The following is a 19,014-nucleotide window of genomic DNA, read 5'->3' as shown; positions in this document are numbered from 1 at the left end:
CTATCGTCTTGAGCATCAGCAAAGAGAAAAATACAGGGAAACTGGCCTATGACGACAGAGGCAGGGATACAGGGCTAGAAAGAAGGATGGGGAAAAAGAAAAGAGCCTAGCATCAAAGAGAAGCTAGTTTTGCCTGGAGTGGCCAAGTCTACCTGTTACAGGCACAATCTCTGATCTCATCCACGTGACCAGGAACTGGAAGTACTAAAACTAGAATCCAAAGTGTTCTAGGCTGGGCACGGCAGCTCATGCCTGTAACACCAGCACTTCGGGAGGCTGAGGAGGTCATATCACCTGAGGTCAGACCAGCCTGGCCAGTATGGTGAAACTCTACTAAAAATAAAAAATTTTAAAAAAATTAGCCAGACGTGTTGGTGCATGCCTATAATCCCAACTACTTAGGAGGCTGAGGCGGGAGAATCGCTTGAACCTGGGAGGCGGAGGTTGCAGTGAGCTGAGATCATGCCACTGCACTCCAACCTGGGGGACAGAACGAGACTGTCTCAAAAAAAAAAAAAAAAAAAGAATCCAAGGTGTTCTTCTGAGAAGACTGCAGCCGTGGAGTCCCTTGCCTCAGCCATCCTGGGGACCCCAGGTCCTCTCGCCCTCATAAAAATGCCTCTGATTCAAGTCTTGCAGGCATCTGCTGGACATGGGCAACTGTTTGGAAATGCTTGCAGTTGCCGGCACCTGGCCACACTCTTCACCTGGGCATGGACCAGGGGACCTCTCTCCTGGCTGCCAGGGGCCTCTATGTTCCATGACTGCTCTGATCCCAGGTAATGTTTTTTCTTTGCAGTAAATGTATTTCATGACAAGTCTTGATGTCATAAAATGTAAAATTTTTAACATAAAATATACTTATAGACCAAAAAAAGAGATCCATTGCCTCACCATATGTGACTATTTTTATTACTATCATTGCCATGCAAAAGTAGCTGGCCCAGAGGAAAGACTTAGGAGGCTGCAGGGCATGGAGAGGAGTGTTGTGAGCAAGGTGGTGGCCAAGACTGCACGTAGGGGCGTCTACTGGAGCTACGGTGGGGGCACTTCCCCAGGCAATAGGTCTCTAGGGGAGGGCCCATCAGGTTTCCAACTGTGACCTCACGTCAAGCCTACAGGGTCTCCTGCAAGCACTCTGCTGGCCAGGCACGGAGCTGCGTGGTCAAAGAATACGCAAGGGAGATAAACGCACAAACCCAAGCCCACGTGTGTTAGATCCTGGCTACAGCACCTTACAGACCAAAGCAGGCCTCCCTCTTTGCTATGCCCCAAAGGCTTTGCACAGGAAACTGGCCTCCGGTGCCTCCCCGCCCCACATGCCCACACAGGAGCCTTCCCAGGGCTGGCCACAGGCCCTGGGTTCCAGCTCACACATATGGACCACCCCCAAGTGGCTCTTCTCTGTGAAGGCCAGTGGTCATCCAGGGCTACCGACCTAGGGAGCAGCAAGGAGGTGGGCCCGCCCTTCCCTCTTCCTCATTCTTTCTTGGCAAATGGAAGCACTTCTCTCGGCATGGCATGAACAGATCCCAACACTGGCTCTTCCAGGTGTCCTGACCCTCTCCACAGCCGTACTGGGGTGAGGCCCTGGTGGCAGCCCCCGAGCCACATGCCTGTCTCAGGGCCTGCGCTCCCCTTTCCTGAGCCCAGGGTCAACTGAACAGTTCAGCCTGAGACCACATTAATGTGTTGGGAAAACATCAGGAAGATTGGCCTGGAAAGACAGAGATCTGTGATAGAAACAGTGGGTTTTCTGGGCCCCTGGAATTCTGAGCTATTTCAGGCAGACAGACTTGAATGTGCCTCCTGGCTCTTGAAGTGGATCCACTGCGCCACCTTGGGCAGTCACTCAACTCCTCTAGACCTCTGTAAAGGGGGAACAGGACTCCCTACTTAGGTATTACTGTAAAGATCAAAGACATCAAATGCTAAAACAGCAGCTTCCTTCCCCTCTAAGTTGATAAATTCTAGCACTCCCCGAAATCTACTCAGAGGCTCTTAGAGCCCAGGGACCCTGTGGCGCTGTTTCTCGGATATGCCCCTGCCTGCCAGGGCCGCTGGCTTACTCTCCCACACACCACTCTGCACTCTGACTCAGGAACACAGTGCCCCAGTGTCTCTGCTTCCGCGGACATCGCGAAATATCAGCAGCCAGAGCAGGGCCCGGAGGCCCCTCCCTGCCCTGGGGCCTGCTGAGAGCCACAGGGACACGCTAAGTACTGCAGTTACTCAGAACAGAAAGCCTTCGAAGAGCTATCAGGCTCTAAATGAAGGCTGCAGGGATAGTGCCGGCAGAAAGAAACAGAGTTCTTCAGAGAGTCCAGACACAGGTTAGGTAGGAAGTTGCTCCCAATTAATGAGTTGGAGCCTGGCGAGGTGGTTCCTCAGCCCCTTCTAGGCCCTCAACCCCTTGGATACTCACCCCCATGCCTCAGTCATGTGTGCCTTATTGTGAATTAGAATAACTAGGTTCAGAGCCCACCCACCTCCTCAACCAGGCACTCTTGGACAGTGAACAACCTGTACAACTGAACAGGTAACCCACCAGTGGTTCTCCCCAAAGCACAGATTTTCTCAAAATGTATCTAAACTTCTACCTCGTGTTTACTGAAGGCTCCTCCATGACTGACCCTGTGCTGCTGACGAATCAGAACCAAATGGGCCCTTGAGGAGCTCAGCGTAAAGTGAAAGACTCCCATAGTGAGGTGGGAAGAAAGGGCTTCAACTCTCAAGGCTGCTTTCTCCCTGGGAAGGCCACTCCAAAGGGCATCTGTCTACAGACCAGGGATTCAAAGAACAGGAGACTCCAGCAATGAGCTACAGCTTCTGGCCTGTACAGCATGCAGATGTATGTATTGCCAGGGGTCTGTGGGCTTGCGATGCACTTACCATTGGAAAAAGGGCTGGGCTGGGGACTGTGTGTATCTGAGTCACTGAGCTGCCCCTTCTGATGGCAAAGGTCTGAACCTGAAGCAATTTCCAGGTAACAGAGAGATTAAGTGCAAATCCTCACTCCAGGGGCCTGTGTTGGCTGGGACCCAGGGAACCTTCCATGGAGGAGTCTAGAAAAGCCCAAACCGCCTCTGGCTCTTTCCTGGCCTCTGCTGTCCTGGAGGCTGCAGACCAAATCTTCTCACCTTCCCACTTTGCTGTAGCATCCCAAGAAACCACAATGCGGCCAATGTAACCTCAAGTGTGCGCTCCAACTCGGGACTGGCCAGGAATATTTTCTCCACTCGCAAAGCCAGAGGAGCCCTTGCCTCCATGGGCATGACCACGCAGCCCAGCATTTCCAGAGAGGGCAGCTGCCTCCTCGCAGGGTCCTGGGACCCCGCTGCAGCCACACACAGAGGCTCCCTTCATGCTGCAGCTTGGCTGTCCTTGGTATCTGCTCCATTCCTCTCCTGACCTCACCTGTGCCTGCCTCACCTGTTCAACCATGTTGTGCTGCTCTGGCCTCATTTCCTCACAGGGCCTGGGGCACAATCCTCTCACGCCTGGAGGCTTAAGCATACCTCTCCATCAGGGTCTTTCCCCTTGGAAAATTCATGGTTTTCACTTCCTGCACTTAGCTCCTCAACTTAAATCCCACACACAGGGGTCCTGTTAGGAAAAGACATGAACCTTACGCTCTAGAAATAAAACTTCCATTCCTCTACCTGGCACGTCATCTGTTTCCATAGAATTTGGATAGGGGCATGATTAGAGCAATGAGAAGAAATACTAAAAAGAGCTAATATTTATTGAGCACCTACTGTGTACCAATTTCTGCTCTAAGTAGCTTATGTTTATCAATTTTTTTTTTTTTTTTTTTGTGAGACTGAGACTCACTCTATTGCCCAGGCGGGAGTGCAGCGGTGCAATCTCGACTCACTGCAATCTCCACCTTCTGGGTTCAAGTAATCCTTCTGCCTCAGCCTCCCAAAAAGGTGGGATTACAGGCACCCACCACCACATCTGGCTAATTTTTGTATTTTTAGTAGAGACGGGGTTTCACCATGTTGGCCAGGCTGGTCTCAAACTCCTGACCTCAGATGATCCACCCATCTCTGCCTCCCAAAGTGCTGAAATTATAGGTGTGAGCCACCACACCCAGCCATGTTTATCAACTTTTAATATTTACAGCAATCCAACGTGGAAGATCACAACAGAAGAGGAATCTGAGACACAGAGAGATTGAGTCATTTATCTGGGGTCACAGAGCTGGGATGTGACGGAGCCAATGCAGTGGTGTGATAATAAATGTTTAACAACTAGCTGGGGGAAGGCAGATCTGTAGCATTTGTCAATTTCTGTGGTGTAAATACTCCCATCAAGGCCATTCGCAAACTACCAGCGTGTCATCAGAGAACGCAGGCTTGGGAAGAGACAGGAAGCAGCTCAGCATCGCATGGTTTTTTCACCATACATTAGGTGTAAATTGACTGCAAGAACGTAAAGTGAAATGTATTAAGATATGAGGAAGTGAGGAGTGGTATCTATTACCTTCATTTTTAATACAATGCATTTAACTATAAGTTTATACCATTTAATTTTTAATAACGATTGTGTTTGACCATCAGCCCACAAAACTGCTGAACATTTAACAATGAGCTCTTCTGAGCTGGTTTGAGCTGGTTCCAGCACACCACTGGGGCCAGGATTTCAACTCAGTCTGGAGCTAGGGTTTTTCCTCCTAACCACGACACTAGACCGCCTCCCAGAAGGATATAATGCTTCCCTAGCCAGAGCTGCCTCCATGGCTCAACCAGGGCAAAAGATGTAGCAGAACCAGTGCTCTCCTGGTTACCTCTTCCCAGGCCCTTTTTTCTCTCTCTTTTCCCCCCAGGGCTCCCCTTTAACTGCTTCCAATCCCCTCAGGTTAGCTCGACCAACATTTATTAAACACCTACTCTGTGTCACCAGGGACACAGAGATAAGCCTGGACTCTAGGACCTCATGATCTAGGAGAAAAAATAAGCAAATATTCAAATCCGACAGATTGTAACCCAGTCAGGGGCATGACACAGAGAACAGCTGCAAGGAGAGAGACTAATTCCCCCAGGGAGAAGTCAGGGATGGCTTCACACAGAGGGAGATACCTAAGCAGGGTTTTAAAGGATAAATAGAAGTTTGCTAAGCAGACCAGAGTGGGGGGAAGCAATATAAGAAGGACCAGATCTGAGGTGTATGCATAGGTAAAAGTTTTCCAGATGTAGGAGGGGACTCAACAATGAAGAGCGGGAGGGAAGAACTGAAGATATGCTCCATATCTTGGCTTGGGGGGGTCCCTGCCTAAAGAGACATGAGGAGAAGCAGGTTTGGAGTGTGATGCTGTGCACGTGCTGCTGTGTGGTGCCTGCAGGAATCCAAGACGGGCACCAAGGTAGGGCACTGAGTCTCAGACTTGGGAGCCGTTGGAGAATGGGCGATAAGAGAATGGTGGGAAGGCATGGAACAGGAGAAAATGCAAGCTGAGAAGAGGGAAGTCGGCTTCAAAATATGTTTATGATAGACTCCAGGAGAGGCATGGACGGGATCAGATCACTGTGTGGCCTCCAGAGGCTGGGCATGGGCCCTTGGAGGATGATGTCAGTAAGACCAAAAGTTCCTTTCTACAGCTTTCTCCTGTGCCTAGGACAAGGATGGAAGCTGAGCTGGGGGATGAGAGGTCCAACTCTGTGCAGCGATTCTTCCACCTTGTTTTTTTTAGAACCAAGACATGGGCCTTGGTCTTTTCCCCCTCCACCCCCACCTCAAACTTTGCCCAAGTGTTAGATCCACACAGTGTTAGATGGGGCATTCTGAAGACAGGAATTAGGAAGCTGAAATTCTAGATGCAATGAACGACACATAATATGGGGGTGAGGAGTGCAGGCACACAGCCAGACTGCCTCTGTGCAAATCCCAGCTTTGTCAGTTGTGTGACCTTGGGCAAATGACTTAATGTCTCTGCACCTCAGTTTCTTTACCTGTGAAATGGGGGATGGTAATAATACCTACTTCCTAGGATTGTTGTGAGGAAGTGATGATTTCATACATGAAATATTCTTAGGACAAAGCCTGACACACAGTAAATATTCAATAAATGTCAATTACTACAACTATTACTATTACAATCGCCCATCTCTGGCCTTACACTTTATATTTAGCTCTCCTATCCACCCTCAGACACTTTTCTTACATCAAATCCTAAAATGATCCCCCAGAGAATTAGGTGGCTTGGAGAAGAGCGTCTGAACACCAGTATCCGGCTCTGAAAATCACGCTGGCTGCACGGCTTCTGCATATTCAGCAGCTGGAGGGCATTTTTCAGACCGAATGAGACCTGAGCACTTTCCAGTCCATCTGGAGGTCAGGCAAGCCACGGAGGCAGTGAGTGTGTTGTGCGTAGGTGTGCATGTGTGCATGCTGGGGCTTGGGAGGAATACCACACTACAAGGCAGCTGCAGTGCTAAATTGCATGGAGCAGGGCTCGGAAAGATGAGAACCACAGCTGCTTTCTAAAACCAGGGTCCTGAGCTCATTCCTGCTCTTCTGAAGACTCATCCCCTGGGATTCTCCCTGCACCTTCCCACCAAGGGAGGGCTCTGTTACAGAACTGTCACCCGTGGGGTGCAGTGCCAGTCAGTGCCTGTAGGGGGCTCTAGAGCTCTTCCATTCCCCGTACCCTGGGCTGTGAGGGCACCAGGCTTAACACAATGGTTATGTTTACCAGGACTGTGCGACTGTGCTGTTCCGAGAGGTGAATGAGGGGAAGCTGGGGTCCGCTGGTACCCTGTTGGCGAGCCCCGGTTCATCCATGCTCTCAACTAGCTCTGCTTCAGGTTTGGAGTCCTAATCCTCCCTGCTCCACCACCTAACACTGACTTGGGCTGCTTCCCCTCAGCCTCCTGGGAGACCCTCCCAAGGGTCAGCCTCCGGTCCTTGTGTGGGGAGGTAAGGAGAGCTGCTGCTTTGGCCTCTAAGGTGAGGTAAGGGTGACTTCCAGTTTCTGGGGTCTCGGGTTCTGGCAGTCCAGCACCCCAACCAGTTCGTCAGGGAGACATCAGGCACAGACAGGTTTCCAGAAAGACTTGACTCACCCTGTTCCTCCCTAAGGCAAAATTCAATAGCCCTGGGTGCTGTTAGGAGACCTCATTCAGGAGATTTATTTACTTCATTGTAACTCTGTCAATATATCTGGATGACGGAACTTACCCACTGCCTTATCGAAGGGCATGGCCAGCCTAACACGTTCATATTGGTAACATGTTAAAGATGGTCATTTGGAGGCAAAGACAGGCAGATCACCTGAAGTCAGGAGTTTGAGACCAGCCTGGCCAACATGGTGAAACCCCGTCTGTATAAAAATACAAAAAAATTAGCCAGGTGTGGTGGCGCACACCTGTAGTCCCAGCTACTCAGGAGGCTGAGGCAGAAGAATCGCTTGAACCCAGGAGGCAGAGGTTGCAGTGAGCCGAGATCATGTCACTGCACTCCAGCCTGGGCGACAGAGTGAGACTCTGTCTCAAAAATAAATACATAAATACATAAATAAAATAAAAATAAAAAAATTAAAAACTGAACATAGAATCAATCTTTGGGGCTTGGTCAAAAGCAGAAAAAAAAAATAAGGGCAATGTGTTTCTTTTCAGACGAATTTAAGAAAAACAGTCATGGGTAGGTAGCGTTGCCAGATTTAAAAAGTATTGCATGGGATTTACTTATACGAAAAAAGATGCCAACGTTTATCTAAAATTCATATTTAACTGGGTATCCTGTATTTTAATGGACAGCCCTACTGAAAATACAGGGATTCATTCAGAGGAAAATTTCCTGTTCATCCTCTCCACCCCAAATTGTAATTCCTTCTTTAATCCCCTTGTGTTATATGTTGACACGCAAGTCATATTGATCACATTAAACAAAGTAGTCAGTTCAAGCACCCAGTCTCACTGCTAGGGAAGACTATAATTGTGAGATTATGTCAAATGAATGAAAAGTAATGCCCCAAAGATAACATCAAAAAATTAGTAACACTGGACATTTCATGCATACCTACTATGTGCCTGGTGCTTGTCCTCTGACTAAATCTTCAAAACAACCCTGGGAAGTAGATACTATTAGTGGAAACTGAAAAGAAAATCTACACATCTAATTTCTGTAGTTCTGGGAAAAGCATGTAAATTTCTGGCCAAATGCTTCCTGAGAAAGAAAGGGGAAGGAAACCAAGAAGGACTCCATCCCATCAACAAATGGGCTTATTCATAATGCAAAGCCAGGTTGGTTGCTATTTGGTTATATGCCACTTACACAGGAAACTGTCTTAATTTCAGTGAATTATCACTGGCTTGGAGTACGGGATGGTGGGAGAGCAGTGGGTGGGAACCCTGTAACAGTCAGCGGTAAGTTGGCCTTACAACTGAGGAAGATGCGTTATACTCGGGATAATCAATAGCTCATTTGCCATGTATAAAGGCACCCCTCAAGCCACCCCCAAACTCTCGGTGACAGTGACACACAGATTCCAAATGTTCTCTGTGAGAAAAAAACACCCTTTCTCCTAATCCTTCTTAAACTCAACAAGACTGATTGGTTTTTATTATTCATGAATTAATTTTTTACTCAGGGTCCAACAAGGGAATTGAAGCTATAAAATTTCTCACCCATTGAGGGGGAAAGCAGATCTCCACCTGAGCAGCACAGCCAGAGTCTTGCTTGCATTCCTTGGGGGTAGAATGTTTTGTTTGTTAATAATCAGTTAATAATCAATTAATAATCCAAAGCTTTGGGGTTTGGTTGGTTTTTGTTTCCTGAGGAAAAGAATTGAGTAAGAATATGAGTAAGAATACTAAGGTGGAAAAAAATACAGACAGCTAGGGGACCCTGGAATATTAGGTGAAACAGAGCTGCTTCCTCGTTCCACGGTACATATACAAAAAAGGAAATGAGAGAGGAAATAAAAGCATTGTCAGATCCGAAAGTAATGCACAGATAAGCATGGTCTGTAGGTGAGCAGGCTTCAGGTCTGGGAGTCGCCATGAAGCATCACAAGAAGGGTCACGGAAATTCAGAGAGGTCAGTTCCCTGATGACCTCCCTCTAATCACCTCCAGAGTGCAGGTTGAGGTACTCAGGAGCAGGGACAACGGCCTCATAGAAGCCAAATGGCCAAGAAGGCGATCAAGGGTGGAGAGGTGACTTTGCCTCTCTCTTCACACAGTTCTTCTCCCAGATACTCATATGCGCCAAGTCATAACCCCCCTTGTCCACTCTGTGCCTTTGGTCTGCAAACCTCTCATGAGAACGCAGCCAGAGGAACCAAGAAGCAAGGGGAAACTGGGAGGCAGAGCATGGCACGGGGCACAGAAGCTGGCGGTAGTGGGGTCAAACTTGGCACAGCATCACTAATAAGAAACATTTCTCCCGTCTTCGTTCAAAGGCAAAGTACCCAGCATTTCTCAGGGGGGCCGGGGGCTAACACCATATTCTCCGCTACCTGCCTGTTCATATTCAGAGACCAGAGAGTTTTTGCTCATGGGTGAATTCAGACGTGCGAACCTGCAGCCTTTGCATGCTTATGTTTGCACGAAGATATTTATGTTTGGGAGCAAGAAACGGCCACCCTCATCCAGCTACTATGAGAAAAATGGTTACGAGAATTGCTTTGCGATTTTTGGGAAGGAAAAGGTACAAGCTGTGATTACTGTAATCATAATTATTATAACCATCACATTAAAATTGCTACTATTTCTGTAAAAGCAGCGTTCTTTCTGCCAAAGCTTGTTAGCTTGACTGCTTAGGTAGACAATGTCAACACACCCAAGAGACAAATGACAAAGAGTGAAGCTAAAAGGAAGAGGATAAATACTGCACTCTGCATGCTGAACTCCTGTTTCACCATCAAAAGGAAATGTTTTTTGCTGATCGATTAGGAAGACAAAAACAAAAGCATACAACAGCTCATTTACTGTGCATCACCAAGATCCCAAACTCGGGTTCCAAGCGTAGGCGGTGACATGAGGGGAGGGATTTAAAAATCGATTTTGAATAAAATTTAGTGCTTCTTCATATCCTCACCCATACCTGCAGCCCCTATCACCACGCTCCTCAGGTAACAAACAGACCACCTGAAATTTGCTTTTAAACAGCAGGTCTATACCCTTCTTGTTTTTTCCACCAAAACGTGAGCCAGTGACCATGGATAAAGGTATTGATGGCAGAATCAGAACAGAGGGGCCAATCATAGGCATTCTGCTTTGGGACTTTACCCAACTAATCATGCTCCACACCTCTGAACAGCTCAGCCAGCCACACACACACACACACACTCTCTCTCTCACACTCAGGCAGACCACACACCTACACTCCTTCCTCCAAAACAGTCGAGGAGGGATAAAAGGACAAGGGCAAACTACAGCAAGTTGGAATAAAAATAGAGGGGAAAAAATGAAGACAAAGGCAAATGCTAAACTGTAAAACACGAGAGAAATCTCATCTAAAAGAGCACCCTTCTTCACCCCTTCCATCCTCTCCTATAGCATTTCCTTACACCTGTATTTCCTTGTTCTTTGCCCTTCAGAAACCAAGAACACATGAAAAGGCCAGTGATGCTCAAAAACCCTTTATCAGGCGTCATTTTTAAAGCATAAGCCAGACGAAAATGCCAAAAACATAAATACAATAAAAATTTCAAAATGAATACACAAAAAGAATAAAACAAAAAAAACTAATTTGTGAACTCAAGTCAATTCAAGCCATTAAAAATAAAAGAGCCAAATTAAAGCCACTTTCGGTATTTGGGGTTTTAAAACTCATCGTTCCCTTGATAGAAAAGATTGAATTCAGTTGGACACTTCACGTTCGGACAATTTAAATGCAGGAAGTTAGTAAACACCGAAGGTCAGGCATGAGGCTAGCTGCCGCTATCATTGCTGAGAGAGGTCTCTGATATGATTTTCAATAAAAATTGATCACATTTGAAATCAGAAGATAAAAACAAAGGCTTGTTGGAGTTTAACTGCCTTTTGACCTCTGACTGAAATGACTTTGAGAAATAAAATAACATTTTCCAGAAAACCATTCCCTGAAAAGGTTCAGTCCTGGGGACTCTGAATGACAATATTGAACAGAATATTTTAAAGTCCTAAGGAACAAAAGAAAGACTTTTTTTTTTTTAAAAAAGAAACTTTTAGACCAAAATGTGTATAGGTTTAAAAGCACAGCAAAATGAAGACGAAAAAATTCTATCTCTAAGTCCCAGGAAAACTTTTGTTTTAGATTTGTACAATTTTAACTCAAACTCAGACAACTCTGAATTTAAAACATTTAGCCAATAATTTATTTCCACCTAGTCCAACTCCATAGTAAACGTCCCATGGGCTGATTAACCAGTATGATTTTCCTTGATTTAAGAAAACAGTTGACTCTTTAAGCTACAGCCTGTCAATGGCTATTTCCAGGGAGAGAAGGGGAAGTCGGGAACCTGGAACAGAATGGCCCAAATGCTCCTTTGAGTGTGGCCATCTGCTATCCTGGAGAAGGGCAGGACTCCCTTCTCTCCCTCTCTGGGGTCTGCCCCAGCCCTACCCAGGCCAGAAAATTGCAGAGAGGCTCTTAAGACTGAAATCCTCTGGGCAAACCAGAGGGACAGCCACCTAGCAGGTGCCCCTGTAGTCCCCTTTGCACCATGGATGAACCAATCCCAAGGCACGGCAGCCACTGCTGGAATGTGGTCACAGCCAGACCTCAGCCCAGGCAAGGGGTATAGCAGGCAGCAGGAACATGTTTAAATAGCAGAGCCCCCTGTCCACTGTCACCCCATCTAAAAGGGGACTACCCACCGGAACACACTCACACATGTGCACACACAGGTTTCCCATGGTGGAAAGTCTCTTAGGGGTGGACACGGCTTTTGGTGTTTCGAGGTTCAGAAACATCCTCTACAACAGGGGCTTTATTGGCAGCACAGAAGGACTTGACAGTCTGTTAGGCAATGACTTATAAAGAAAGGTCCTGTTAGGACCCTTGATTATTTTAATCCTGATCAGTACAGAAGGGCACCCTAGAGAGGCAAATACAAGCACACTCATAGGAGGGAGGGAAAGGACCATGCAGCTCCATGTTCCCCACTTGCCTGGTGCTTTGGTGTCTTTTTGTTAGATGGTTAACTGGGGAGGTCTCTGTTCCTAGAAACAAATTGAGCCTGTGCTCCCCTATGACCAGCTTCCCTCCCAACTCTGAGTGGGACCACCGAAGCAGTTCAGTTCTGTGGAACACCTGCTCAGAGTCCAGGAGCCAGGGAACAGTCACCTCCCCAAAGCTGGCTCTGAGAAGAAGCTGATGAGGTGGGTGAATACAAGCTACTGCCCGCTGAGCCCAGAAGCACCAGATGGAAGTCACAATGAGTCCCTTTAGAGCCACAGAAATGACCAGCATGCACTCAAAGTCCTTCCATCATATCCTTCCCGTGTGGCCAGGAATGTGAGGGAAGAAATGGCCCAGCACAGCCTGCTGCCCAGGGTGACAGTGTCTCAAGAGGCGAGGGTCACCAGCCCAGTGCCCTAGGGAAGAAAAACACCTCCCAACTACAGACCTCTCCCAGTCATCGCCCTGACAACCCCTCCGAGGAAGGTATTTGGTCCAGGACAGCCCTGCCATTATCAGAGAAGGTCAGCAGCCTCACCAGTGGCAGGAAGCAGGCTGGCCCAGTGAGGGTTAATCTGCCGAGCCAGCCATTACAGGGGTCACCGTGATGTGCAGAGAAGTTGAGCCTCCCAGTCCCCCAGAGCTGGTTTGCTAATTACATTTGCAATTATAAACACCACAACCTCCCCGCACAGGGACGAAGCCACACCAGCCGACGGGGCTACCAGGATATAACCCCACTCCACCCATGCCAGGGGACACCAGGGCCACCCAAAGCCTAAGGGCCCCTCCTCCGAGGGAAGACCATGTCTGTGACTGTCTCCAGAGGTCTAAGGCTGCTGGGGCTGAGGAAGGGCAAACTCACCAGAGACAGAGCCCAATCAGGGGTCACCAGTGCATACATGCTAAAAAGGTCTTTGATTTATCTCTAGAAATCAACAAAAGGCTTCAAGGGCAAACAGGCAGGATGTTCAGGAAGATTCCGGACCAGATTTGGCTAGTTACAGCCCATTCTCAGCTTGTACCCTCCTGGCTACCTGGGGTCCTTCCTTAGACGCTGCACTGGCAGCACCTCTAGGGGCTGTAGTGTCACTGGAGGACCCCCGAAGTTGAGCATTCGAGTCAAGCTGGGGCTCCCCACCCCAGTAACATTCAGTCAAGAGCCACCAGACTCTATGACAGAAGCTCCCAGGGGAGCTGTGCGGCGTCCTCGCTAATTCTGGGCAGAGCTCCTGCTCAGCGGGAAGAGCATTTCGAGGGTCTCACTTAAGAGAGAAATGGACAGAGACTCAACGATGGCCTGTAGGTGTTGGGGGACACCAGAATGGAGGCAATCAAGGTATGGTGTGAGCTTTACTTTGAAGGAGGACATTATGGTCTAAATATCTGCCATCTCTTCCCTTAAATTTGGAACCAAAAAGAATTTTAATCATTTTGAAGAAGTCACTTAAAGGACCTGGGAAGACAAGTTCTAGAGAAGGGCGCTGCAGAGCCAGGCCAAAAGCATCCTGTTTCTTGCTTGTCTACCGTCTTCGAATTCTGTCTCCTTCTGAATCCTACTCATTCACGGTCAACTCCACCACCCACCCCCAATGCACGCACTCCCTCAGTGTCTCTCTGTCACACGCATCCTTCCTCTGGCCCATCAGAGGTAGGCAGATCTTTGCTCAAAAGAAAAAAGGCATTCAGCAGAGGGCCAAGGAAGGGGATAAACTTTCTCAATGAGTTTAGATTATCTTTAAAAACCACTTGGCAAAATGTCCAATTATCAAGAATATTAATGGAGCGCATGCAGGACAAAATTATAAGGGCCCCCGAGCTAGGGCCGGGGGTGCTCTGAGAAGGCAGAGTGTGACATGAAATCTCTGTCACCGCCACCTCCTTCGAAGCGCTTTCCCCGAAAGTCCCCTCTGCCCCTCCTCTCCCAGACTAAATGGAATATTTATTGATTACTCCAAATCAATAGAATAAAAAGGTTCCTGTTTGGTGGCCAGGTTATTTCTTTGTGTTTTTTTGTTTTGTTTTGTTTGTTTTAAGCAACAGATCTTTTTCATATATCCTCGTTATCAGCAAAATAAAGGATTGTTTCTAAAATGAAAAGGGTTGGGGGAAGTAACAAACTCCAAGAGGAAATTTCCAGTGATGTCAGGATCTCACTGAGCTGGAAAGGGCCTTACCCGGGACTGGGGCTCTCCAACATTGACCTAATGTCTCCTCCCAGTTTATCGCCTTCAGGCCTGAACACCTCCCACCTCCTATCACCCATCCTCTTCCACGGCAGCGCACACCTCCAGAAGGGTGACAGGCACATAAAGGTTTATTTCCTAGAGCCCCTCCCTTGGAAAACTGAGACTAATGTCCTCACTCTGATTTATTTTTAAATGTACCATTAAAAATTAATTTCCCCCTTTGTTTTTCTCCGGGTCACTGACTCTGAATTACCATGTGGCATTTTTCCTACGTGTGAACTCACATATTTTACCTTCAGGACAATTTGTTCTTTGTTTCTTTAACAACAGTGAAGTGGTCATCGGATGGTGGGGAAGACAGCCCCCTGGCTCTCTGGGCTGTGTGCGGTGGGTGTCCAGTTGGTCCAGTCATGGACCCATTTGTACACAGGCACACACAGGCGAGCACGCTGCCTCCCACTCTGGGTGATCATATATGTACATAAAATATTGATTAGGAAGGGTAATGGAGTCACCTACAGGATTAGCTACAGGAAAATGAAAATGAAGGAGAGCAAGGTAGGAAGGTATGTATGTTTCTGTGTGTGTGTGTGTTCATTTCTCACCTGGGAAAGTGAGAATGACACTACAGCATTAACAAATGCTCTCTGTGTGTTAGAAGCAAAGGGAGGACCACAGAGTTCCTCCTCCCTCAACTCTAGTCCCTGTGCCCTTGGGTTTTCTCAAGTCTGGGAATGTCAACCAATCCACAGGGGTCAAAACTGTGAGCAGAGCGTACCCGAACCTACTCACTGTATGTTCCCTTAGAAACGCCGGCACTGTAATGAATGGCTTTGTCCTACTATCCTTCTACCAAACCAAAGAATCCAGTCCCCTGCTCTGTTACTTTGATACTTATGGCTCTAAAGCTATGTCACAAAGCTGTAGGGTAGAGGGCAGAAAGATGTCCCCCGGGACACCAGCCCCAGACCTCCACAAGCTCGTCCTTGAAATGATGCCCCTCTGCACCACAGCACATGCGGACCCTCCCCAGGCGGCACATATATGTATGAGGCCAGCTCACCAATGCCTGGGCTGCCGCCCAGTGGGTCCTGGGCTTTGAGAAATGACATCTCACAGGGGTGCTCAGTTCCTGGGTGGAGACAGCAGGTGTATTTTTGGCTTTTCCTGCGCCCCATGGAGTGAGAAGCTAATTCTTTGCGAAGAAACCAGGAAGGGATGAGGATCTAAACCCCTGTCAAGCTTAGTTTATAAATGATTTCCATCTCAAACCTTTCCCAGACCCCCAGGACCTCGGCTTCCTCACTTCCTTCTGCTGCTTCCCTTACATTGCCTTTTTGCCCATATTTCTCCTCAAACTCCAGTCAGGGCTGCCGTCAACTCGATGAATTACTCAGCTGTTAAAGCCTCCATCTCACTCCTTGCTTTCCTGGTAAGCATAATCAAAGAATGGACTTCCTTCATACGAATTTTCATATTTATTGACTATGACTTGAGCCAGGGACAAACACATAAGTATTTTGTGCTCAACTAAAGAAGTCACCTCTGGAGAGAGGGAGCCTTAATAATTTAAATATCCAATATTTGTCATACTTGATCATTTTATGTAAGGAAATACTCCACAAGCACCAAAACTGTCCACAACCTCACTAACCTCAGGTTCTCCCACCCCATCCCCACCCCAGCTGGAATCTAACCTTTAAAAGGAGTGAAAGCCACTTTTCAAGCTGATGGAAATCGGAATCCATTATTATTAAGGATTCCTCTCCCAGGCCAGCGCCTTCTGCGGACATTCTGGGGGCATCTAAAGGGCCCTCTGCCTGAGGGTGGAGTGGCAAAAATCCCCAAAGTAGAAGCAGGAACAGTCTGGTCAACAACACAAGCCCTGCTGTGGACAGCTGCCCTCTCTCTCAAGCGGGGTGCACTGTGGTGGAGGTGGTCCGTGCATCCAGGAGAGGGGTTAGCTACTTCCTGGGACCCCACATTATCCAGAGTATATATTTTAGAGATGTAGTCGTGGTTCTTTGGGGGAAGGGGAGAGCGAGTGGTACACACATGAAAGCACGGTGGAACTGGAGAAACGCTGACTTTGAGAGTTTAGTTTGCCTCAGAAAAAAAGAGGAAGACGAGCACAAAGTTAAGCAGAAAAGCTGTCCGTGAGAACCTAGAGTTTTATTAATTATTATTATTATTAAGCTTTCCGAGGGACCGCTTTGCACATGCACACACCCTGCCTCCGGGACACCCGCCGGGGGCGCCGTGGGGTGCGCAGTGCCCAAGAGGAGACCGGGGCAGGTACCCGAGCAGGTGAGGCGGCGGCGACGGTGGACGGGGCCGAGAAGGAAACCGTAGGTGGACAGAGTGGGACCCCTGAGAGCCCGGACAGGACACGCGGGTTGACCACCCGCTGCTTGGGCGATCAATTCACTTTCCTACTCTGCGCTCTTGGCGCGCTGCCCCGGGGTTGGGGACCCGCGGTTCCTGAGAGTCGCTTCTCGCAGCCCCGGCAGCAGTCCGCGCCTACGCGGTTCGGACAACCCCAAGCTCTGGCACCGCGAGGGCAAAGCCGCCTCGGAGCAGGGAAATCGTGCCCGTCTGTTCCGCTGGGCGCAGCCTCCCCCAAAGCCGCGAACGAACTTTGCCTACTACGCAGCGCTGGGTCCGCATCCCCCTGGCGCCCTGGATCCGCCGCGCCACGTGCGCATCCTCCGGGCGCCCCACGGGGACCGCGAGGCGAGAGCGGCACTGGCCGCCTGCAGTTTCCAAACCGCCGCGGCACGTTGGATTTTCTCTCTCTTGCCGGGATCATTTTTGGTCTCCAGGATGGAAATAATAAAACAAAGCACCCGCGGGAAGGCTTCCCCCGACGGGACAGGACATCCTTGCAACCACATCCCTGCACCTGTTCTGGGCTTCTTCTTCCCTTCTTGCTCCATTCCACAAAAACTCAAATATTTTCTCACCCCGGAGCAAGATCAGAGAGGAGAGAGAAAAGGAGAAAGTGCATGAGAAAGCGCCACTCTTGCCCGAAAGTGGATTTGTAAAAGGGGGTGCGGGAAAAAGTTAGAGGCTGGTTTATGCCCTAGAAAGAAACCCAGAAGTGTGCGGCTTTTCCCCTCCTTCGTCCCCCAAGTGCCTCCCCGAAGTCCCTTCCACTTTTACACAAGAATGTGCAGAAAAGGAACAGCCATCCCCAGGATAGAGACTGCCGGACGGGCAGAAGGACAGACAGACCGAGAAGCAGGGCACCTACTGGTTGTGGTAGCCGAGGGGGTCCGGGATGCAGAGTTCGGACACGTCCATCAGTCCCGTTTTAGCATTCCCAGTTGGTAGAGAAAGGCGGCGGGGAAATCACGCGGAAGAGCGAGTGAAGGGCACGGGCAAGGTGCGAGCCCGGGCAGGGCACAGTGAGCGCGAGAACGCAGAGTGGGAGGACGCGGCCCCGGCCGGGGAGAGGGAGGCAGAGACCCGTGCGCGCAGAGCCTGGCGCTCCCACTCATCCGCACGCTCTGGAGCGAGCGGGCAGAGGGGATGAGAAGCCGTGGAGGAGGCTGGGGCACCAGAGACTTGGAGCCCACTAACCCTACTGTAGCTTTAAGGCTGGGAGACTGATGTATGATTTGGCTCCTATTGGCTATCTCTCAGGGGCTGGACTTAAAGTGACAGAATCAAGCTGGGGTGGGGGGAGGGGGGTGAGCCAGAGAGACTTCAATGGAATTAGACGCTCAGCGCGCAAGGTCCCCACCTCCTGAGCAGTAGGAGTAGTGGGTGTTAGAGCCCCAAGGTCTGCCTTCTCGCAGTTAAAGGCGGGGCGGGGGGGAATGTCCAACTGTCAGGTGGGTCTCGGGGTGAGGGGAGATTTGCTGCTTACATACCCCCCAGCCACCCCTATCCCATCTTTTAACTGGCAGGTCTTAGCAAACTCACCTCTCAGCCTTTCTGGAATGGATTTGTTTTCCAAATTAAAAATGAGTCACATTTCTCCACCCACGCACTAAAGAGAAGAGGCAACCTCAAACCCTGCACTGTGTGCGCAAAAGTGCAAAGGGTCAGGCCAGCAGGTGAGGCACAGCAAGAAGGCAGGAGAGAAACAGATTCCCTTCCCAGTTCTTATCACCTGGGCCAGTCAGTTCTGCACCACTCTCATACGGCTAGATGCAGGGTGCGCATCTATAAAACGTTCTCTCGATGTATGAAGTGATGCTGTAGTCATTGGCAGCTCTCTGAAATGTACCCAGGACACAGACATGAGCAAATAAATTCCTGTCTGCTTAGGAAGATACAATCGTGGTGAAAATGATCAACTTACCCGCCACATCCACTCCAAGGCACAAGTACACACTTTGAAATACACACCTGAATCCCCGGCTACAAATGCACCTGCATCCCCGTCAGCTGCTCCCTCAGTGAACCCGAATATTATGGGATGCCACTGTACCAAAATGAGCTGTAAGTTATGCCCCAGCCCTGCTTCTGGGGTTTTTCATCTTTTGAGATGCAGCAGCCACAGGGATAATAATCAATTTGGTGATTCAAATGAGTGTGGGGAGAGGAGTAGGTATAGAATTATTTAAAAGGGGGGAAAAGCCCTTAGGAGAGACTATCACCTTATTCTCCTATATTCTGCAGAAGACAATGAGCAGTAGGGGGGAGACGTAATTTTATCATCAAAATAATGTCTAAATGGAGTGTAACTGCAGGCAATGTTCAAGCAC

The 19,014-nt window shown here is 48.9% G+C and overlaps 1 protein-coding gene across 1 annotated transcript in view; it reads right to left on the bottom strand.

Moving 5' to 3' along the window:
• ESRRB (estrogen related receptor beta) overlaps positions 1-17,716 on the bottom strand; it is a 125,672-nt gene extending 107,956 nt beyond the window's left edge. The window contains exon 1 of the mRNA XM_007987358.3: positions 17,553-17,716. Coding sequence (XP_007985549.1) covers positions 17,553-17,602 — 50 coding nt within the window. The 5' untranslated portion in view covers positions 17,603-17,716. The remainder of the gene's footprint in view (positions 1-17,552) is intronic.
• Between the last annotated feature and the right edge of the window lie 1,298 nt (positions 17,717-19,014).

This window comes from Chlorocebus sabaeus, chromosome 24 (assembly GCF_047675955.1).
Source record: "Chlorocebus sabaeus isolate Y175 chromosome 24, mChlSab1.0.hap1, whole genome shotgun sequence".
Lineage (NCBI taxonomy): Eukaryota > Metazoa > Chordata > Mammalia > Primates > Cercopithecidae > Chlorocebus > Chlorocebus sabaeus.
This window is presented reverse-complemented; position numbering and strand designations above follow the sequence as displayed.